Source organism: Chelonoidis abingdonii, chromosome 1 (assembly GCF_003597395.2).
Source record: "Chelonoidis abingdonii isolate Lonesome George chromosome 1, CheloAbing_2.0, whole genome shotgun sequence".
NCBI lineage: Eukaryota > Metazoa > Chordata > Testudines > Testudinidae > Chelonoidis > Chelonoidis abingdonii.
The window spans coordinates 338,732,789-338,756,717 of NC_133769.1; the positions used below are offsets into that span (position 1 = coordinate 338,732,789).

General features: G+C 43.6%; 1 protein-coding gene across 5 annotated transcripts in view; it reads right to left on the reverse strand.

The window, feature by feature from the left end:
- Window positions 1–18,969: 18,969 nt before the first annotated feature.
- The window catches only part of GRIA4 (glutamate ionotropic receptor AMPA type subunit 4), a 308,075-nt gene continuing 303,115 nt past the window's right edge, over window positions 18,970–23,929 (reverse strand). For 3 of the 5 annotated variants that reach the window (XM_075061700.1, XM_075061699.1, XM_075061704.1), the window contains one exon: window positions 18,970–20,072. In XM_075061700.1, coding sequence (XP_074917801.1) covers window positions 19,908–20,072 — 165 coding nt within the window. In that variant the 3' untranslated portion in view covers window positions 18,970–19,907. The remainder of the gene's footprint in view (window positions 20,073–23,929) is intronic. The other 2 variants (XM_075061702.1, XM_075061701.1) reach the window with 1 other exon arrangement.

Sequence of the window (23,929 nt, forward strand, 5' to 3'; positions counted from 1 at the left end):
CATTGGTGCCAGCTTTTAGCTGGCATTGTGATAAAAAGAGTCCATCTAAACTACTGTTCCCATCATTGCTTGCGCGTATGGAATGCTCAGCATACCGAAGATGCAAATAGATAGGAAAATCACTTACTTCTCCAGCATGGGCTGCTCATCCTTTCCTGGGTAATCACAGGCACATGTCACATGATTCACATTTTCCTAAAAACAACCCATCCCTCAACCGATTTAGAGAAATATGGTAAGTTTTGGTGAAAGAATAGAGAATCTGCAGGAATAGAGAACAGGGCTAGTCTGGGGGTCCTGGGGCACTTTTGGGGAGTGGTGATCATGCTAATAATACTAGGGACTGCAAAGGAAATGGACAATCCTCAGCCCAATTAAATTGCTCACCATGGGCAGTGACCCTAGGGTCTTCCAATGCAAAGACAGATCCTTAGAACCAGAAAAAGGATAAAAAGGCTCAGAGCCTGAGAAACATTCCTAGCAATATTAGCCCTAAAAGCATCCAAGGAAAGAAGCTTGCAATTGGAATGGGTGTTGTGACTAGGGAAGGGGGCAGATGGCATAGAGATGCCAGCACTGGGTGTAGGAATGGTTGATTTTGTGATGAGGGTTGGGCAGCCTTCACAAGGTGTCAGAAAGGTTGGTGAGGCAATGAGGAGGAGAGAGGCTAGGAGCATTTCTCCAGGAAACATCATAGATAGTTTTCAGCAATGAATTTACTCCATTACCAAAGAGATTTCCACTCACCATGATTTCAGCTCTCTGTACCAGATCCTACAGAAGAGAGATACTATATCTGGGAGGAGTGAATCAGTCCAAACAAAACCAGAATTCCCTTACTACTCCATAGAGCTCATCTCTTTCTAAAACCGAGCCTTCTGAAGGTTTTGAAAACTACCCCTGCCCACACTATCATCCACTTGTGGGATCTATCTGGGACCATTACCAGCAGTACCAAAATACAGGTGAGTGGCTTTTTTTGTGATGAGATATTAAGCACAGGTTTCTCAGATTCTTGAGGTTTAGATGGTGGAGAGGAGTTTCCAGGCTTTTAGGTGCATAACAAAACTTAACTTGAACTTTAGAATTTTTGAAGTTTGATCAGTACTAATTCTTATTAGTTCTAGTGTTTTACCTGCATTATTTATGAAGCTCCCATGACTGTTACACCTGGGTGCTCTTCACAGAAGTGATCATCTGGAAGGAATGTCCATGCATGAGTAGAGTTGTCCTCTCCTCTAGTTCCACAAACTGGAAGGATCAGACTCTAAGAGGAGTCTATAGTGACCCCTCCTGACTTATGGAAACACCTGCATCAGGAGAGAGGAGTCTTGTCCCATGTTCTGAAGTTGACAAGACTCTGGCTCAGCCTGTTGTCAATTGGGAGCAAGTTCCACAGCTGTAGGCCCTTTATAAAGACCAAATTTTTTTTAATGCAGTAAAGGTCTTTCAAGATTATAGTGCTGTTCCCATTTCTACTGTAGATGAGACTTTAAACCATGCTCCCTGCCTGGACTAAAACTTTGGACAAGGCCAAACCACTGCACTGGGGTGTAATCCCAGTACATGAGTGATTTATACTTGGGAGTTGAGAAAATCCATCCAAATGTATTTGTGCAGGTGTTTCTATAAGCTGGGAGGGGTTACCCTAACTCCTCTGACTCTGATCCTTCATGTTAGGAGAAAGAGAGAAGAAAACTCCTCTCTATTCACAGGCATTGTTGGGCCCCAAAGACAGACAATGGAATGTAGCAAGTTGGACTCTAATTTTCTTAGTGAAACTAGTTTATTTCATTCCCTTCTCATCCTCACCATAGTGCCAGATGCTTTTGAAATCTTCAATATTGTCAATAAAGAGTTAAATGCAGCAAAAAATAAGGAAACTATAGGATAGATGTGTAAGGTATGCTTTCCATTCCTCTGATCATCTGAATAGCCCTTCTCTGCACTTGTTCCAGTTTGAATTAATCTTTCTTAAACATGAGAGACCAGAATTGCACACAGTATTCCAGATGAGGTCTCACCAGTGTCTTGTATAATGGTACTAACACTTTCCTGTGTCCACTGGAAATACCTTAGTGGATGTGTCCTAGGACTGCATTAGCCTTTTTCATGGCTGCGTCACATTGGTAGCTCATAGTCATTCTCTGCTTGACCAATCCACTCAGGTATTTCTCCACTATCGCTTCCAACTGATATATCCCCATGTAAACAGGCCAGACTCACTCCTGCAGTATCTCCTGCTAGTCGTCCTTGGGAAGTAGCTCACTTCCAGCCAGGAGCACTCTCTGCAGGCTGGTGATCTGCCTGTCCTCTTGGCCCCCCATGTCCCTCCCTGGACCCCAGTGCCCTTTTAACTGGAGTGCTGCCCCCTGGCAGTACTCCACCAATCTGGGTCTCATCTCCTCTCCCTGGGGAACCCCCAACCCACTATCCCCACTTTGCCTCAGTTTGGCTACTGCCCAGTCTCCATCTAGCCCCAATTCACAGGGGCAGACTGCAGTGTACACCCCACTCATCATAGGTAAAGAGGTTTGGACCTGCTGACTTTGCCTACCCCTGGGCTGCCCCCTGCAACCCCCAGTACCTCTTGGCCTTATGCTAGACTGCAGTCTGGGGCTTTCCAGGCAGGAGCTACCTAGTTCCTCTGCCTTTCCCCAGCCCTGCTTCACCCAGGTACCCTGTGTCTAGCTCCCTGCAGCCAGGCCCTTCTCTCTCTAGAGGCAGAAGGAGAGCCTGTTTTCTCCTGGCTTCCCTGGCCTTTTTATACAGGCCAGCTGTGGCTTGATTAGGGTGTGACCCAGCTGCGGCCGCTTCCCCAATCAGCCCAGCTTTTAGACCTGCAGCTTTTACGCTCTTCTTGCCGCAGCCGCAGCCCTCTCCTGGGCTGTTTTAAGCCCTAAAGGGCAGGAGCAGGTAATCACCCTGCTACACCTCAGTTGATAGCAAAAAATTCTTGTTGTTAGTCCTTAAGAGCATGACCTTGCACTTAGCATGCATTTTAATTTCTTTTTAAAGAGTTCAAGCTTATGTTTTTATTACTTAGTTTTTGTTTTTTAAAAGTTCTCCCTCCATAGGTGGGAAATGGAAGCAGGGCTGTATCAGTTATTAATATCGGGGCTGGGGCTTTCAGCACTAAATGTTTTAGGTCCCTATGCTTTCCCCACCCTCACATATGGAACCTTTGTGGTGCAAATGTTTGTATTACATAGGGAACGCACAGTCCTCATACAGTTCCTGACAATCCTGACCGACCCACATATAGCAAAACAAAATTGGTTCCTCTGCAGGGGAGTGAGAGACAGGAACTTGGTGTCATAATCTGAATGACCAATTCTGAACTCCACAGGCCTCGTGTCGGGAGCTGAGATCTCAACTAACAAATGAGACAATTCTAGTTCTTCTCAGCAAGTTCAAAGGAAAGATGCAGCTAAAAAGATGCTGAAGAATTTTACATCTGGATTTATAAAATAAAGACAGGAGAGGGACAAGGACCCTAAACCAGAAAACGTGTTATTAGTATGATGAGTACTGTATGTTGAAAAGAGACATTCAAGTGTCTCAGAAAGAGCAAGTGACTTAAGGCTCTATAGGTGGAATAATTTGCACTATGGGGTCTGATTTCTAAAGCGCACTAATGTATTGCCTGTGAATTGGTCTGTGTTAGGATGACCAGATAGCAAATGTGAAAAATCGGGACAGGGGATGGTGGGTAATAGGCACCTCTATAAGACAAAGCCCCAAATACCGTGACTGTCCCTATAAAATTGGGACATCTGGTCACCCTAGTCTGTGTAGACCCTGCTAGTACACACTAAAGGTTCCTCAGTGACCTTTAATGTAATGCTGTTTGAAACAGCTAGGAACTACCAGTCTTTTCCATCTAATTATTATAATCATATTGTGCAGTATGCAAATACATGTACCGTAATACAAATATTGAGATATCAGCCTGCTGACTAGGGCTGGCTGGAATTCCATGTCATGAACAATTTCAAGGTTTTGACCTTTTTTAAAAAAATTCTGCATTGGAACAAAACAGACATTTTGAAATTTTTTGCAAAAATAAAATAAAGAGTGAGAGTGAACAAGAGAACTTCATTCAGCTCCTGCTCTTTTAAGCACTGGAAAATCTGGAGGTGCATGAAAACAATGATCATAAATACACCTTTCATGCCAAAAAGCCTCTTCTCCTAAGTCTGCTTCTGTTTCATGTACAGCAACAAGGAACAGGGTAGAAGCTCTATTCACAAATGTTTAAAGAGAGAAACCTTCCCGTCTTTTCAAAATCTTTGGGAAAGTTTCAGACTAGATTACATCATACTTGCAACTGCAAAGCCTTCAGCGACTGATCGCGCATGTGGAAAATCTCAAACCTAACTTAGCTTAACACACATATCAGTACAGCTCAACCTAGCGGACAGAAGAAGAGCCTTCGTCCTGGGTGGATTACAGCTAAAAGACATTTCTCCTTCCCCCACCATATTCAGAAATGACTCTATATAAGCAGTTAGAATTTTTTATAACCTCACTCGGGAATTATTTATTTTTAAAGAATTTTTTAAGTTAATTTTCTGCACTACAAATATACAATTTAGTGCTCCATGAAGTACTTTTCATTACCTTGGGCACACAAGACATACTGACACCAATCCTAAACTGCAATTTTAAGTTAGTAAAAAAGGTGAAATATCTGAAACGGTCCATTGTTTATATTCTAAAATTCATGGAATGGCTAAGTATACTTTGGACATATTAACTGTATATTTAAGATCTATAGTATGGTGTCACATCTTAGTGCCCTGTAAATTAGTCTATTTTGAAGTGGTTTTGGTTATTTGGTTCATCATGGGTCTGACATACCCAAGACTTCAGTGGTACCGGGTCAGGCTCAAAAGTGTGTGTGCGCATGCGCACGTGTGTGTAGGCAGGGCCGCCCAGAGGGGAGGGGCAAGTAGGACAATTTGCCCCAGGCCCTGGGCCCTGCAGGGGCCCCCACAAGAGTTTTGGGGTCCCTGGAGTGGGGCCCTTCACTTGCTCTGGGGGATCCGGAAAACTCTCACAGGGCCCAGGCCCCTGGAGGTTCTTCTGCTCCGGGTCTTCAGTGGCAATTCTGTGGCGGGGGAGGGGATACTTCCGCTCCAGGACCCGCCGCCGAAATGCCCCGAAGACTCACGGCGGGGGGTCCTTCTGCCCCAGGACCCACCGCCAAAGTGTCAGGTCTTCGGTGGCAATTTGGCAGTGGGGTCCCCAGCCGCCGAAGACCCCAGGCCCCCTGAATCCTCTGGGCGGCCCTGTGTGTAGGTACTCAGATACTACTGTGAAAGGCCAAAAATACATCTATTTTGGAGGCCTCAGTAGCAACTTATCAGATTTGTATTTGAATCAGGACTAATCTCATTGTAGTTTGAAATGTGTTGCTTAAATTTGTTCCCAAAATGTCATGAGAACTCTTCAGAGGGCCACTGAATTATCAAGTAAGTTTTAAGTAAGTTATTTCCTCATTTTTGTTGAGGAAACTTTAACAAATGCACCCTTCTGAAGTTTTGCCCATTCAGACATGTTATTTGATTTTGCCCTTTTGTTAATCATATTTTAGAATTATTTTTTTAAATCATAGAATTAGATGTTAAGGAAACATAAGTCATTGACAAAATTACAGGCATATTATTATTAATGTTACATCTAGGAGGCCTAGTCATTGACTTGGACTCCATTTTGTGCTAACTGTATAAACACAGAACAAAAAGACATGCATTCTCTTACAATGAGAAGGCATAGCTAAATGCCATTCCTGCTAGCAGTCTGCTACTACATTGTCATCAGAAAATGGAAGTTACCTGCTACCTACTGGCATGAGGGACGAAATGACTTATGAACTGAAGGAGAAACAACAATTGTATTACATTATATGTGCTAAGGACATTTAAATTGAGACACCGAGCTTGATTCTTCAAACTCTTGTACCTTCTGTATTCATTTAAACCTGTGCACGATAAGGGAAGAATAGGTGTAAACATGCTACCCAACCAAATCCACCCCCCCTCTCCAAACACCCTTGTGGCAGCATTTTACATCCACTTTGCATGGACATAGATCAGGAGGTCTCAAACTCAAATGACCAGGAGGGCCACATGAGAACTACTACATTGGGCCAAGGGCTGCATTACTGACACCTCCCCGTTGCCCCCCTCCTTCCATGAGGCCCCGCCTCTTGCCACCCCTTCCCTGCCCCCATTCCAACCCTTTTCCTGAAATCCTCACCCCAACTCCACCCCGTCCCTGCCCCCAGGGGATGCAGGAGGGGTGCACGGTGTGGCAGGGGCTCAGGGCAGGGAGTTGGGGTGTGGGGTGCAGGAGGGATGAGGGGTGCAGCAAGGGGCTCAGGGCAGGGGGTTCGACTGCAGGAGGGGTTCGGGGGGTGGGCTGTGGCCAGGTGCACACTGAGGGCAGGGCAGGCTCCCTGCCTGTCTGCCCTGCCCCCGCGCTGCTCCGGGAAGTGTCTGGAACGTAGGGGAGGAGATGCAAAGGGGTGTGTGTTGCTGTTGCTTCAGGCACCACCCCCAACATCTCCCATTGGCTGGAAACAGGGAACTGCGGCCAATGGGAGCTACTACGTGTTTTAGACCCCTGGCATAGATGGCTACCTCAAGGGGTGAGGCAGTGGAGGATCATGGCCTTAGTGTTTGGATTCTTAGAAGAATAGATAAAATGCACAATAATTGACAAAGTCATATAAAGCCTTTCACAGCCATTTAGAAAATAGCTATTCATCTGTAAAGCACTTTAAGCTCCACTTCAACAGTTTAAGCTTGTCAAAGCTCTTTAACTTTGGCAGAGATAATTCACTTTGAAAGACATTCGTGGTAAGATCTTTATAACTTTTTAATATCTGGTGCTAATGAAAAATGATGGATTGATTGCCCTGCAGCCTGAAGTCCTCTCTTTAGGCATAGAACAGGCTCAGAGGGCTGACAGCAAGCTTACCTACAGCACTGTGACAATATGCCCCAGCCTTAACCCAGAGCAGAGGGGGACACGAGGTCCACATCCAGCCCTCCAGATGTTTTAATGCTGCCCTTGAGCTCCCACCAGGGGGCAGGGTCTAGGGCTTGCTCTGGTGCTCCAGCTGGGGAGCAAGGTCAGGGGCTCCCTCTGCTCCGTGTGGCTCCTGGAAGCAATGGCATGTTCCTGCTTCAGCTCCTAGGGTAGGGGCAGCCATGGGGCTCCACGCACTGCCCCCACCTCAAGCTCTGCCCCCAAAGCTCCCATTGGCTGGGAAACGTGGCCAAAGGGAATTGCAGGGTGGCACATGCAGACGGGGCAGTTTGCAGAACTGCCTGGCCACATATCCACATAGGAGCTGGAGAGGGGACATGCCGCTGCTTCTGAGAGTTGCTTGAGGTAAGTGCCGCTGGGGGCCTGCACCCCTGACCTCCTCCTGCGCTCCAACCCCCTTCTCTAGCCCTGATCCCCCTCCTGCCCTCCAAACTCCTTGGTCCCAGACCACAGCACCCTCCTACACCCCCAACCCTTCATCCCCAGCCCCACCCCAGAGCCCGCACCCCTAGCCGGAGCCTTTACCCCCTCCCACATCCCAACCCCCAATTTCATGAGCATTCATGGCCCATCATACAATTTCCATACCCAGATGTGGCCTTCAGGTCAAAAAGTTTGCCCACCCCTGACCCAGCGAAATTGGGTCAGATTCTGAGGTCAGTTACCCCAATTTAAATCCAGAGTAGCTCCGATGAAGTTGATGGCATTTCTCCAGATTTACCTCTGTGCAAGTGATTAGGAAAATGAACCACTGCTCGCCAGAGGTGGTGCAATTTCCATGCTTATTCAAATCTTTAGCACCAATGCTCTGCTAGCCAAAAAGGGTACCAGTTAGTGTCAGTTTCAGTGATGGGTTTGTGCGTTGAACTACTAACAGTTACCACTAGTAACATAGGGGTAAAAATCTTCATTCACTATTCTGAGTTCTCACTGCCTTACAGTCTGTGCAATCCCTGTGCGATCAGGGGAGCTATTCCAGATTGTTTACACTTATGTAACTGAGAACAGAATGGGATCCTAAATTTCTAATTATGACTCTGTTGACTCTTCACCCATAAAATACTTGCAACATAAGCTCATTCAATTTAAAACTTTAAATTTTTGTTTGGTTGTTTTAAAATAAAGTCAGTTAATCTGTTTCTCCCTCCATCCTTGCAGCTATTATGCTGGGGCGTTAGCTCTTTTTCTTCATTTGGAATTAGTCGTCTAGCTAGGGTCTGCCATTTGAGATCAGTAGGAGCTCCCTCCTGCCACAGTTGTCTGGTCTGCTCTGAAGGATTCTCATAATGCAGTGGTTTTCAACTTGTGGTCTGCGAACCCTCTGGGGTCTGCAAACTATGTCTAAAGGGTCTGCAGAAGATGATTATGCAAATAGATCCCAGAATAGGCATTCCATGGAAAAGAAGCCCTCGAGGAATTCCACCATGATTTTAACAATTTCCATCTCACTATCAACCTCAGCCTAGACTAATCCACACAAGCGGTCCATTTCCTAGACACTACTGTGCTAATTAGCGATGGTCACATAAACACCACCCTATACCAGAAACCCACTGATCGCTGTACTTACCTACACGCTCCAGCTTCCATCCAGGACACACCACACGATCCATTGTCTACAGCTAAACTCTAAGATACAACCGTATTTGCTCCAATCCCTCAGACAGAGATAAACACCTACAAAATCTCTATCAAGCGTTCTTAAAACTACAGTACCCACCTGCTGAAGTGAAAAAACAGATTGACAGAGCCGAGCCAGCCAGAAGAGTACCCAGAAGCCACCTATTACAGGACAGGCCCAACAAAGAAAATAACAGAACACCACTAGCCATTACCTACAGCCTCCAACTAAACCTCTCCAAGGCGCAATCATCAAAGATCTACAACTATCCTGAAGATGACCCCTCACTCTCACAGATCGTTGGATACAGGCCAGTCCTCACTTACAGAACAGCCTCCCAACCTGAAGCAAATACTCACCAGCAACCACACCACCATACAACTAAACACTAACTCAGGAACCTATCCTTGCAACAAAGCCCGATGCCAGCTCTGTCCACATTATCTATTCAAGTGACACCATCATAGGACCTAACCACATCAACCACACCATCAGGGGCTCATTCACCTGCACATCTACCAACGTGATCTATGCCATCATTGTGCCAGCAATGCCCCTCTGCCATGTACCTTGGCCAAACTGGACAGTCTCTACGCAAAAGAATAAATAGACCACAAATCTGACATCAGGAATCATAGCATTCAAAAACCAGTAGGAGAACACTTTCAACCTCTCTAACCACTCAGTGACAACTTGAAGGTGTAATTTTGCAAAAAAAAACTTCAAAAAAACACTCCAAGACTGCTGAACTCGAATTAATATGCAAATTAGTACAATTAACTTAGGTTTAAACAGACTGGGAATGGTTGGGTCATTACACTAATTGAATCTATTTCCCTATGTTAAGTTCTCCTCACACCTTCTATGGGTCATCTCAATTATCATTTCAAAGGTTTTTTTTCTCCTGCTAACGATAGCTCATCTCAGTTGATTGGACTCTTCCAGTTGATATGCATACTTTCACCTTTTCATGTTCTCTGCATGTATAAATATCTCTTGTCTGTGTGTTCCATTCTAGGTATCTGAAGAAGTGAGCTGTAGCCCACGAAAGCTTATGCTGAAATAAATTTTTTAGTCTCTAAGGTGCCACAAGTACTCCTGTTCTTTAAATCAAAAGTATGTGAATACCCCCACCTACAGGTCAAAACCTGTTGTCATTTCCACAGAAGCCCACAGTTTAGCACCTTTTCTCATGCTGCGTTAAATGCTGTGCCAAGCTCATGCAACATCTAGAGTTGCTTTCTGTTCAATGAGTTTTCACTCCAAAATTTCTATGATAGGGGTCCTTGGATCATAGGTTGAATTTCCAAAGGGGTCCACACCTCTATTCAAAAGTTTTTAGGGGTCTGCAAATGAAAAAAGGTTGCAAACCACTGTCATAATGCTTTGCACCAGTCACTTTCTGACACGTCTGCCTGCATCCTGAGATTGCATACGAACGTTGGATTTTCCATACTAGATCAGAGAACATTTGTTCTTCAGATCTGACATGCTGTCTCTGCAGAAGTCTGTGCTAGATAATTAGAGGGAATTGACCACCCCTCATCTTCCCTCCTGCACGCACATACAATAATTGTAACCAGACTTATAAACTATACCTTGGGGGAAATTCCTCCCAGGCCTTTTCTCTGAGCCGCATTCAGGCAAATTCAGTTTGGAGTAGGCTGGTGCAACTCCCATAGCAGTCTCTGAGTGAAATTCAGCAATGACAAATGGTTTGTAAGTCACACATCAGGAGTAAGTTGTTCAAAAAAACCTAGCAAGTTAATTTCATGTGTACTGATTTGGCATACAGTGGGTGTGCAATCTGAGTATGACCTACCCCAAGATGAGAGGAAGGACGTTTGCTCAGCAGGAAAAACAATTAATCGGAGGGTGAAAGATTAGGGTGACCAGATAGCAACCATGAAAAAACAGAACAGGGAGTGGGGGGGGGGGGCAGTAGGTGCCTATATAAGAAAAAGTCCCCAAAAACAGGACTGTCCCTATAAAAACAGGACATCTGGTCACCCTATGAAAGATAAAAGAAGCTCATGCTAGAATGTAATTCACACCACATCATCCACAACACATTATTTTGGGAACGAATTAAGTTCTGGTGTCAGCCAGTGTAATGTCCTCCTATGTCAATAGTTACACTCAGAACTACCGGAACTCAGAGAAAGCCATATGGATGTCACTTAATTTTATACACCCACTAAATGCCAGATTGGAACAAATTATAGTGCCTCATCACTCACACTTCTCAGCTCACCACTTTACATGTGACATGTAGCTTATATCTGGCCTAGTCTCTGGATTGTTTTGAAGTGTCTAGTGACGACTTTGTTGCTTGATCCATTTCCCTTGCTGACCGAATCAGTTTGATTACTTTTGCTCCATGTTTCATCAGTTGACCTTTGGTGTAGTAGCTGTAACTACATGTAAGTGGACTTGTCCTATCTATCTATCTATAGCGATGACTTCTGCTCTTCTGGTTGTAGATCCTTGCAGCACTTATTCAGAATTAAGATATAAAATTATCTGTTTATTTCTTCAGTTTGGTATTAAAATGAGCAATGTCCAGAGTTTTGCTTTTTGAATTAAATATTTCCATTTCACCTAAAACTTTATGCTGGGTTTCTTTGCACCTAGACTACTAGGTGTCTCCCCCCACTCCCCCCAGTTGTGCCATTTCAGATGTTTTTATTATTGGTAAATTGCCAGTCACCCCAACTATTGATCCTCAAAGATTTTTTTTTACTGGTAGTTTTAAAAAGTTGTATTTTAAACCTCTCAGGGTCTTGTAGTTCTGGTATTTCAAACATACAGCTTTGTTCCTGTTGTACCTACATTGCTTATATCAAACTGAATACCCAAGGACAGCAGTATTCCACCTGTTTTCTCATATTTGCTCAAATGGAAACTCCTGTAAAAGCTACCCTCTGAAAAGGTTTTTTTCCTATTGTAGTAGGAAGACAGCCGGAGACATAAGCCCTTGTATCAGAGGCCTGGTATGAGGCCTGAGCTAAAGTAGTGGTCAAAACTTTGCTGATATAAAGCAAAATCAGGCTGTGAGCTAGAGACAGGCCCTGCTCACAGAATCTGGCAAGAACAGGGCTGATGTTGCAGAAATACACATTCTTAAGAAGTGCTAGGCACCGAATACTCACGCAAACACATCCCAATATCAAGCGGTACCAGAAAATCTTGATATCAAGGATGCTACAAAAATATTCCCCAAAGATAACAGGAACACACTGACCCTTCTAAAAGATAAGGTAAGAATTATAGTACATAATAAAGATGTTTTGACTGAACCAACAAGTACAAGGTGATGGGTGATAATTAGCCACGTCAGGGGGCAGTAATGAACTATGTCAGAGGGGCAGTACATAGCTTGTTTTTATCAGGGTATAAAGATGTATCTCAGAGCGAGTGTCTTTGTCTAGCCTAGGGAGGAACAGAAAGTCCCGCCATTCACTGAGCTGGTCCATTGTTATGGGCATACATATACTAGTGGTCCGGTAGAGTCTGCAGGATACTAGTACCATGCTTCGTTGCCAATAAACCTGTCTGGGTGCCTTCATACCTTAACAGATCTTGTGGTCACTGGGCGGTTTGCTTGAAGTCAGCACATGGGGAGAACACACACATGTAACTGAACATCTAACCACACATATCATTCTGCAGATTAATGCTCTGTCACTGAGAGACACTATGAATAATCTCAGGCTACTTCTGAGCCTTTTTACAAGAAATATTGTTTGGAAACAAGGAATGGTGGAATTATGGCATTAAAGAGACACACAGCATCTACCAATTTTGCAATCTGTGATTGGTACTACTGGAAACAGCCATCTTTACAAGACACCATTTGATAATAAAGAGACATCAACCCATATAGCAGCATGTATGGCTGATCTAAGAAAAAGGAGTTAATATATTTTATAGCATGTCAGAAGTCATATCTTCTGCTCTCTAGTGAGCATTACTTAATAGTCTACTTTTTCATTATTTATCATTCTAAAAGTGGACTGAGAAACCTTCCCAATAGGGTAATGTTTTTTTTTCCTCAAACCTATCCTTAGCCATATTAATAAGCTAATGTAATGTGAGAGAGGCAGATTGATGAGTTGAGATTGTTTTGATGATGCACTGGATGCTGATAAATTCTCTCCTGTCTATATGGTTTAGGTATCCACACATGAAGCTCCCAACCTTTTTTCTTTTCATTGTCCAACTACTAACATTTTCTGAAAGGCCTTTGGGAAGGTGATGGCTTCCTCTGCAGTTAACCTGACTCCGATTCTTTGAAAATTTTTTTCCTTCCCACAGTACAATGTAGTGTGGGGGAAGGGGGAAGATGCTGCATTTCTTGCCAATCAATACTACCATGGAATGAACTAATCCTCTGCCATTTGATTGTGTAGCCGTTGAATGGGTGCCACTGAATGGTACTGACATTGTCTATTACATTATGTGATAGACCCAGGCCAGTTGGGTACAGCAGAATAGCAGAAGACAGATATACTGGCGACTGGATTAACAGTTTTCTGTTCCCTGACTGACCAGAGCAGGGGCTGCTCCAGGCTAATGAGAACACCTGACTCTGATTAATCTGCAAAGAGTCAGGTGAGGCCATTCAGTTAATGTGACCACCTGACTCTAATTAAGGCCCTGCTGATACTATAAAAAGGGATCACTCCAGTCAGACAGGAAAGAGCCAGGGAGCTAGAGGAGAGGAAGTGTAGCTGAAGGGCTGGTTACTTCAAACCATCGTTAAAGGAGCCCTAAGGTAAGGGTGAAGAAGGGAGAAGCAGAAGAGCTGTGGGGAAGTGGCCCAGGGAAATGTAGCAAGTCTGGCAGTGAAAGGTTGGCTGCCAACAACAGCTACAGTTAGGGTCCCTGAGCCAGAACACGGAGTAGAGAGCAGGCCCAGGTTCCCCCCAATCCACCACTACAGGAACATCTCCTGGGAGGGGAAGTCAGGCCCCTGTCAGGACAGGAGGCTGAACAGAGACTGTGGGAGTTCTCTCACCAACCTCCTTGCAGGCCTATGATGAAAAGTGCTTTAAGTGGGTAAGACTGTAACTCTGGCCCTAGAGAGAGAAGGGCTACGTGGAGGGTCACAGTGAGCACTGAGGTTAGCATAAACCACCTAGAAGCACAGGACCCACGGGAGCAAGGTCAGAGCTCTGCCACAATTAAGAGCTAGTTGACTAATGGACCAGTGACTCCATGGCAGTGTGAGTTTCAGAGCAGGCTGTTACAAGCCAAAACCCTGTCTAATTATTTGTGGAATAGCCTGTTGTCATAAACAGATAGTAGGAGTTAAGTAGAACAGAAGTACTTTATATCTCTTTAACTGTAAAGGGTTAACAAGTTCAGTAAGCCTGGCTGTCACCTGACCAGAGGACCAATCAGAGATAGGATACTTTCAAATCTTGAGGGAGGGAAGTTTCTGTGTGTGCCGTTAGAATTTGGTTGTTATTCACTCTGGGGGCTCAGAGGGACCAGACGTGCAACCGGTTTTCTCTCCAATCTCTCCGATACAGGCTCTTATCAGTTCAAAATAGTGAGTTACTAGGTAAATAAGGCGAGTTAGCTTATGTTTGTTTCTTTATTTGCAAATGTGCATTTGGCTGGAAGGAGTTTAATTGTGCATTTGGCTGGAAGGAGTTCAAGTTTGTATTTGCTAAAAAGATTTTAATTTGTATTTGAATACTTAGACTGGGAGGGTATTCCCAGTGTCTATAGCTTGAAAAACCCTGTACCTAATCCATCTTAGATTTACAAATATAGTTTTTACTGTTTTTCTCTCTTTAACTAAAAGTTTCTGTTTAAGAACCTGACCGTTTTTTTTTATTCTGGTGAGACCCCAGAGGACTGGGTCTGGATTCACCAGGGAATTGGTGGGGAGAAAGGAGGGAAGGGGGAGAGAGAGGCTAATTTCTCTCTGTGTTAGGATTACTGTCTCTCTCAGGGAGAGTCCTGGGAGGGGAGAGAGAAGGCAGGGGGAAGGTGCAGTCTCCTCTCTGTTTGTGATTCAAGGAGTTTGAATCACAGTGACTTCCAGGGTGACCCAAGGAGGGAAGCCTGGGAGAGGCAAATGGTGGGGGAAAGGGTTTTCTTTCCTTGTATTAAGATCAGAGGGCTGGGTCCTTGGGGTTCCCTGGGCAAGGTTTTGGGGGGACCAGAGTGTACCAGGCACTGGAATTCCTGGTTGGTGGCAGCGCTACAGGTTCTAAGCTGGTGATTAAGCTTAGAGGAATTCATGCTGGTACCCCATCTTTTGGATGCTAAGGTTCAGAGTGGGGAATTGTACCCTGACACCTGTACTGAAGTGAGCCCTGCCTTGGTTTCACTGCTCCAGGGCCCAACCTAGTGAGATAAAGCTAGCTCTGGTATTTCTACACCCCGGGGCTGTAGCATAGACACATTCTTAGGCTACATCTATAGCTGGAGCTGGGTGTGTGATTCGCAGCTTGAGCAGACATACTCATACTAGCTTTGATCAAACTAGCATGCTAAAAATAGTAGTGTAGCTACAGTGCCCTGGGCAGTGGTGAGCCGCAGCATGGGCTAGCTGCCCTGAGTATGTATCCTTAGGATCAAGGCAGGTTCATAGTCGGGCAGCTAGCCCGTGCTGCCACTTGCCACTGCCCATCTTACCGTGGCTCCCCTACTATTTTTAGCATGCTCGCTTGATCAGAGCTAGTGTGAGTATATCTACTTGAGCTGCGAATCACTCCCCCAGCTCCAAGTGGAGATGTAGCCTAATAGTGGGAACTCTTTAGACCCCTTTATGTAAGACTATGTTCAGTACGTAGGGCCAACTCCTACTCTGCATTCATGCAGCTCAACTGAAGCAAATGGGAATTTTGTGTTCATATATAAGGGCAGAATGCTAATCTTAGTGTTGAATAATACTGGTCAGCATGCAACTGCAGACATGGGGGCAAAATTGAACAGTGCACTGAATGGAGGTGTAAGGTAAGTGTCAGGTATAAGTGGCTTGGAAAGTGGGTAACTGTGGTAAAGTAGTGTACAGTAGATGAAGTGAAAATATTTTTTTTTTGCCTTTTTCCTAGTTGGTAAGATTTTCTGGTTTGAGCAAATATTCCCTATCTTTACTAAATGGGAAATATTAGAACCAGTAGTAACTAACCTACTAGTAAAAAGATAAACAAAATATTTTTAACTACACCCATTGTAATTTGATCTGATATGACATTCACTGGGTGTATAAAATGAATGCAATATGCCAAGGGGACAGAGTGAGGTATAGCAGGAATAAGAATAAAGAGGAAGGTGTGTAATGATAAGGTGTATGTGGAGATGGAAGCCATTTTATCTTAAACATTCTTATTAGTTCACCAGTTGATATAATGTTAAACATGGCTTGTCTTGTGTTAGTTACCATGACTCCTCAAGAGCAGAGAAAGGCATCACAGGAACCAATGGTTGCAAGTTAAAAACAAACAAATTCAAATTAGACATAAGGCCCATATTTCTAACAGTGAGAGTGATTAGCCAGTGGAACAAACCACCAGGAGAAGTGGTGGTTTCTCCATCTCTTGAAGTCTTCACACCAAGACTAGTGCCTTTCTGGAAGATATGCTTTAGTCAACTACAAGATATTAGGCTCAATACAGGAGTAACAGGATGAAATTTTATGACCTGTGTTATACAGGAGGTCAGACTAGATGATCTAGTAGTTCCTTTTAGCCTTAAATTCTATGAAAACATGAAATCGTAGACACAAACCGTGAGAAGTTATGCTCAGCAATGGTTGCACACAGACCACATTTCATATTGAAATCATTGAGAGGCAGAAATCACAACCCCCCAGTGCCATTTTTACAATTTCACTTTTCAGACTGCAACCATGCTCTAGCAAAAGCAACTAAAAAAATATTAATGGACCAGCGCCTCACACTCAGCTAACCACAATGCAAAGGGCAGCTAGAGGAGAGGCAGAAACAGCCCCAGCCAGCCAAGGACTTGGAGGTCAGTTAGTGGCTTTGAGCCACCTTTCCCCCTGACTCTCAGATGTGCTGAGTATAATCTTGGGTCTGCTGACTGTCTGGCTGAGTGTCTTTAGCTTTCTGGTCTTCTTTAGGGCTAGAAAAAAAAATCCTCAGATAAAGATATTGCAAAAAAAATAAACATTTCTGAGTTTATCCATTTTGGATGCAATTTCAAATGTAAATTTATTAGCAACAGAATTAGCTTTTTTTACATTCTAGGGTATTGAATAGATATTGTGCCTTTTAAATACAACTCTCATTTAAAATAGTTTTTATTGAGGTGCTAGATTTCCCTTTCAGATATGTAATTTTTGTACACATATGCCATTTTGGCCTTAGTTGCATCCTAGAATTAACCCTATTCTGAAGGCTGGGTACTGCACCTGAGTGGAATAAGGAGTGGGACAACATATTTGCAAGGGCGTAGACTTTATTAAGTGACTCTGGAATAACAGTGAGGGGGGAAACTAGAGGACAGTATCTGAAGTGATATTCAATTCTGGACCAGCCATGGTTAGAGCAAATATGTAAACAAACGTGATCTTGTGAATGAAATAAACAGCATCTTTCACATTCAATCTCGCAGAATAACATTCTTTGTTCCCATAATCACCTGTCTGCTCAAAGGGCAAGGAAGGCTCTTTTAAAATAAGGAAAGTTCTTGTTTTGTCAGTTCAGTTCCACATAAAATAAAATTGTAAGTACAAGCAAAGCAATATTTGACATTTTTAGGGCGCCTTTTCTCAAGATCTCAACATGTTTTACACTCATTACTTAGACCCTTGGGTAGTATTATCTCCATCTTAAACGTGAACAAACTGAGAAGTGGAGCCAAAATTGTGCACTAATATTTTGTACCTCAATTCTTGGCCACAAGAGCGGATTTACCATGAAACAAACTATGCGGTGGCATGGGGCCCCCCCCAATGACAGGACGGCCCCCAAAATTCAGGAGAAATATCTGACAACCTGCCCCCAAGTCCTGGCCGGCGACTCAGCAGGGCTCAGGCAGGCAGGCTGACTGCGTGCCATGGCTAGTGGCCACAGGACACTGCCGGAAGTGTCCAGCATGTCCCTGCAGCCTCTGGGGTGTGTGTGTGAATGTGTGTCTCTGAGTACTGCCCCCACCCCAAGCACCGACTCTGCAGGTCCCATTGGCCAGGAACTGCCCCGCCTAGGAGCCACTGCTGGAGGGGTGTGTGTGCCGGTTGCTTTGGGAGACACGCCACCCGAGGTAAGTACCACCCTCTGCCCTCTCCTACACCTCAATCCCCTGCTCCAATCAAGGTACCTCACTTATTTTAATTTACTTCCCATTACATATATATAGGAGGAGGATGAAGAAAAAAAGAATGAAAAATGGGGGAGGGGTAAGATAGGAGAGAATGTTCTTTTTCTTGGCTGGGTCCCAAAGGGGAATCGGGGGCAAAAATGAGGCTGTGCACAGGGCCCAACTAACTCTAAATCCACCACTGCTTGGATAACTGTATGTCTGATACTAAGTGTCAGTAAAAAAACAAACAGACAGTAGCAGCTATGCCTTTGGGGACCCAATGACAATGTAACTTGCACAGATTGTACTGTTGCGTCACTGATCTGAATAAAATTGTTTTAGGGACTGATGCAATGCCCAGCACAGTCATTGGGATCCCTTCCATTGGATTTAATCAGCGTTGAATCAGCTCCTTTCACCAGTAGGAAAGAAGAATCTGGTTTCATGGGCAGGCCAGTAGTTTGCTTTCAGTGCAGTGGTGCCTCTTGGGCTTTCAATGGAGATTTATTGACAGAGAGGGTAATTTTATCTTCTATTGTTTGAAGAACATCCAATTTATGATTTTCAGTAAAAAATGTTTAGGGTTCCAATCTACAGGGCAGGAGCCAGGGTTTCAATTCTAACAGTTTTGACCAACTACTGTAGCAGATTGCTCCCACCATCTTTTCTACTCCACAGCATCTCATATGTATTTATTAACCAGACAACAATTCCTGGCACTGAAACACTCCACTAGCATAGCAGAAATGAAAGCTCTAACGAGCAATAATAATTAATAACAATAATAATAATATTTTGGCCCTTTTATGATGCCTTCCAACCAAGGATCTCAAAGCCCTTCACAAATATGCAAGTAATAAGAACCTATATTGTATCTCATATGGTCCTGAATTTCACAGCAGAAATCAATCACAATGTCATCATTCTTTATGCTGTTTCAGATGGCAATCCTAATGATCAGAAAACAACTCAAGCTGTCTCAATAATATAAGAACATGTGTTGTTTTATTCTTTTTGATGGGTACAAAAACCACAGTTTTTTACACAGAACAAGATTATAAATAATATTTGTAATATGAGTGACCCGTAGTCTCTTTTGATTCTACACTGCAGACTGATGATGTACTCTAAACATTTTTTTTGTTTTTCTTAGTTAGACAGATGCAAATCTGTGAAACACTGAATGATGTAACAGAATGAAGGTAACAGCAAACGAGAGGATGACCAACAACTTTTATAAAAAAAAGTCTCTGAATTTTGTTACAGTGATGGCATTTTATATCAATTATTGCAATGAATTGTTCCCTAAGATGGTTAGAAAAAAGAATTGTGTTGTCATCTACCGAATTTACATCAGTTAAAAAGCAAGCATGTTTCAATATTCCTCTTTTTTCAAAGAAAATGTAAATAATTTCTTTATTTTTTTCACAGGATTTACATATTTATTATTTTCTTATCACGGTTTAGTGATTCGTTTCCACAGCTGGATATTCTTCCATTGTATATATTGATGTTCTGGAGACACAGGTTAGCATGTTCATTGACTTCTATAGCTATTTTCCCCACTTTGTCAAGATAAAGACCAAAATGTTGTCCTTTTTGAGCACGTTCTTCACAGTTTGATGCGCTACTTGGCAAGTCTTATTAGTTTAAAGTCCACTCAAGTGAAATTTGTTGCTGTTAATATGTACCCATCCTAGCCCACCTCCCCCCAACAAAAGTAAATTATAAATTTTCCTGATATAAAATCTGAGTTTGGGTTTCCGAGCTGAGCTCATGCACACTTTGTTGCTGATGATATCTGGCACATTTGGATGTACTTCCCAATTCTCAGCCCGATTATTAGTTCATCAATGACACTCCTATGTCGTTATAGTCTGTGCTGTGTGCCCATCAGTCACCAACACAGTTTAATTAAGGCACTCAATTATTTTTTTGGTTTTTATGGTAGGTCCGATGCAATTACAGCCAATCCTGAACTTTGTCTAATTGCAGTTCCAGCGTGCACAGCCTTCGGGCAGTCGGGAGTTAATACACGGCCGTTTTCTCCTACACTCCCTGTGATGGATAATCTGGCTTTGTTTCTTATGGCTTCAGAAAAGGTCAGCTAGGATCCAGGAAAAAAGGAAAAGAGAAGAAAGTGTTACAATATTTCTGTTCGTCAATAAGCTGGGACACAACAAACACCAAAATATCAAGTTTTAGACATCTGCATTTTTTTTCATATATAAAGTGCATTTAAGTACACTAGGGAAAGAAAATAAATCAGACAAAAGCTTCTGCTGTTAAAATTTTGTGAAAGGCAAATTCTACGGACAAAGTATAAAATCCCAATTTGCTCAACTGATTAGTATACCTTAACCTAAAGTACTTCACATTATACTGATATTCTGCAGCAATCCAAGAAATAATACTCTTTATAGCTGGGGCCTAGCAGGCACTTATTCACATGGATAAAATTACTTATGTGCATAAGTGTTTGCAGGATTAGGCCCTAAACTCTGATTAGCAATAAAGAACTAAAAATTATAAATAATAAAAATTTCTCATAAATTACTTTATAAACCTGGAAACTCTCATTTTGAAAATTTAATCCACTGTTCAAACCTAAGGAAATGTATGGCTTCTATCTGTAAAAAAAATAAAAAATAAAAAATTTACTATTTTCAAATCACAGAGAGCTCTCCATAAATCTTATTTCCTAAACACTCGGTTATAAGCAGAGCTGATCTGGAGTTTTCCATTGACTTTCTGTAACTGAAAATGCAGTTTCCAGAAAAGCAACATTTTCCACTGGAAAATTTCAATTTTGCCAACATTGTAAAAAAATTTCCTCTGGGAAAGTCAGAACAAAATATGGTGTGTGGGATCAGGCTGACCCAAACTGAAACATGTTGGTTAGTTGAAATTAATCAGATATTTTGTTTCGGGTCAGTATGACATTAATTTGTTCCCAGCTGAGCTGCCTGGGTGACTCATGGGAATTGTAGTTTGGACGCCTCATGCCCCCGTTCTCCTCTATTGGTTAGGATCCCCAGCTGAATTACACTTCCCAGGATATACTAGGTTAGCCCCTTCAGTTGAACCAGCCTGGTGCACCGTGAGATTCCCTTGACCTTGATGCATAATGGCAAATGTAGTCAATCCAGAGAGGAGAATGAAGGCAGGAGCAGGGCTGGCCTTAGGGAAAATGGCACCCTGGGTGAACTTGTCTTTTGTCCCCCCATTGCCCTTGGCCCCCATGGGCTCCCCAGACTTCCCACCCCCCATTTGCCCTGACCCCTGCACTGTGCCCCTTCACTCCTAATCCCTGTACCCTGCTCCTGTGCTCACATAAAGGGAAACTGACCTGGATGCACGGAGCAGCTGGCACTGCTGCTCACTCCCCTCTTGAACGGCTGTTTCTCTGCACACCCCTAAGGGGGTATGGGGGGGGGAGTAAGGAGTGGCATTAGGGCTTCCTGCATCCAGGTCACTTTCCCCACCTGGGCTGTGTAAGGGGCAGGCAGGAGAGCAGCAGCTCCTGAAGTTCACCTCACAGCACAGCCCAGGTAGGGAAAGTAACATGGATGCACGGAGTGCTTGGTGTTGCTCCTCGCTCCTCTCCTCACAGCCTCCTAGGGGTGTGTGGAGGAACGTTGGGTTGGGAACAGTATCTCTATGTCACTGCTTCCCCTTCCCCCCACATGTTCCTCCACTGGGAGGAAGCAGGGAGAAATATGGACAGTCCCCCATCAGTGCTCACTTGCCAGCCGAGAGCAGTTCCTGACACTATACTGGCAGTGCACACCTCTGTGCTGCTGCACGGCACTCCTGGGCAGTTGCCGGGGTGGGCCATCCCTCAGCCTGGCCTTGGGCAGGAGGCACCCAAACTACAACAGTTCTACACAAGTTTTGAAATATTGGAATTTTCCATGAGATGGAAATTCTAATTTTTGACCAGTTCTATTTATAACACAGACAAGTGACCCAGGAAGTGTGGGGCAAAAATAAAATCAGAGACATACTGGAAAATTAGAGGAACAGAAGGGGGATACTCACATTGGAAAAATGGCTAAAATTGATTTTTACAAAAAGGAAATGAATTGTGGTATTTTCCTCCATTTTATTTGCTATTATTGCTGATATGAGCTTTGTCCCACCTAGCCCAGCTTCTCCTTCACAAGGAGCAGAAGACAGCGGTGGTGATTGATATAGCAGGGCTAAGATTCTGTGGGACTTCCAGATCCAGACGGACAGGCAGGTACTGGCCAATCAACCAGACATCGTGGTAATACACAAGGAGCAGAAGACAGCGGTGGTGATAGATATAGCAGTGCCAAGTGACAGCAACATCAGGAAGAAGGAATATGAGAAGCTGGAGAAGTACCAGGGCCTGAAAGAGGAACTAGAGAGGATGTGGAAAGTGAAGGCCAAAGTGGTCCCAGTGGTGGTAGGAGCACTAGGGGCTGTGACTCCTAAGCTGGGTGAGCAGCTCCAACAGATCCCAGGAACAACATCAGAGCTCTCTGTCCAGAAGAGTGCAGTGCTAGGAACAGCTAAGATACTGCGCAGAACCCTCAAACTCCCAGGCCTCTGGTAGAGGACCCGAGGTTGAGGAAGACACATACCACCCATAGGGGTGAGAGGGGAATTTTTTTTTTTTTTATACATATGTACATGAGAGGGAGAGAGAGAGATTGTCAAAGGACAATCTCCAATTCTACAACTACTACAGTGGCACCATAAAGAACACACAAGTAAAAGCACCATCCCCAATCAATTACCGAAACAAACCTCGATAATGTAACACCCTTGTAGTCTACCTAACTCAGGAACGAACATCAGCAAACAGAAGAGTATTATGCCATTCCCTAAAGACCTAAAATCTGGGCTGTGGTGAAGCCATTTTTAAGACAGTCAGTTACAGTGTCCAAGACCCACCTCTGAAACAACAGTGGCTCCAGTTCCACAGCATTCAGATCCAGGGATAGTTAATAAAAACACCTTGGTCTATGACAGTTGTAATATATACAGAGAGAAATGGTCTCTTAGGTACATGAGACCCCAGCTCATGCCTAGCTTTATGGAATATCAACAGCTTGAATTGCACCAAGAAGCAAATAGGAAGCTTGCAGCTTGCAGAGCACTAGGATAATGTCAGGTCGTATAATTTAGCTCATAGTGCTAAATTAATGAGCTGTATATTCTGCACTAGTGGAAGCTTCTAGGTGGTCCTTTAAGATAGCCCCAAGTAGTCCATTCTGGAAATGACAAAGATATGGAGAAATGGGGAGGTCCACTCTAAAATAAAACAACACTTTTTTTTCTTCATCACTTTCCACTGACGATATCTGGAATTTTTGGAGCCAATGAGGTCCAAAATGAGCCCTAGATTTCAAATCTCTTTGACAAACAGAGTACATATTTCTCAAAAGAGCGAGCTGGCATAATTCTTGACAAGTCTTCCAGAAACATCTCCTTATCCATCAGAACCACCTCCACCTCATTTGGATTGAACTTCAGCCAGTTTTCCAATCCATGACCCTACCATGGTCATGCAGTAGAGAAGCAGAGAGACTGAACAATCCAGGGATAAAGAAAAAAAAGACATAAGGACCACCTTCATATGTACCATGATTTTGTGGCCCAAACCATCTCACTGTTTTTTCTAGCCCCTCACATACACCTTGAAAAGAAATGGTGACAAAATAGAACCTAGTGGATTCCTAGGCCCTTGGGGATGATGAACAATTTCCCAGATGGAATGGAAGAACAAAGCTTCTGAAAAAAAGTATCTTTTCCCACTAGAGACCAAAGATGGACCAACAAATCCTAATGGGAAACAGCTGAAATAGCTAATGAAATCAGTATGGTACAAGACTGTTGAGCAAGGAAACTAGTGCAGCTTCTCAATCATATCATAGTTAAAAACACAGGTACAGTGAAGGGCTAATCCTATCTTGATTGTGCTGTCACAAATTC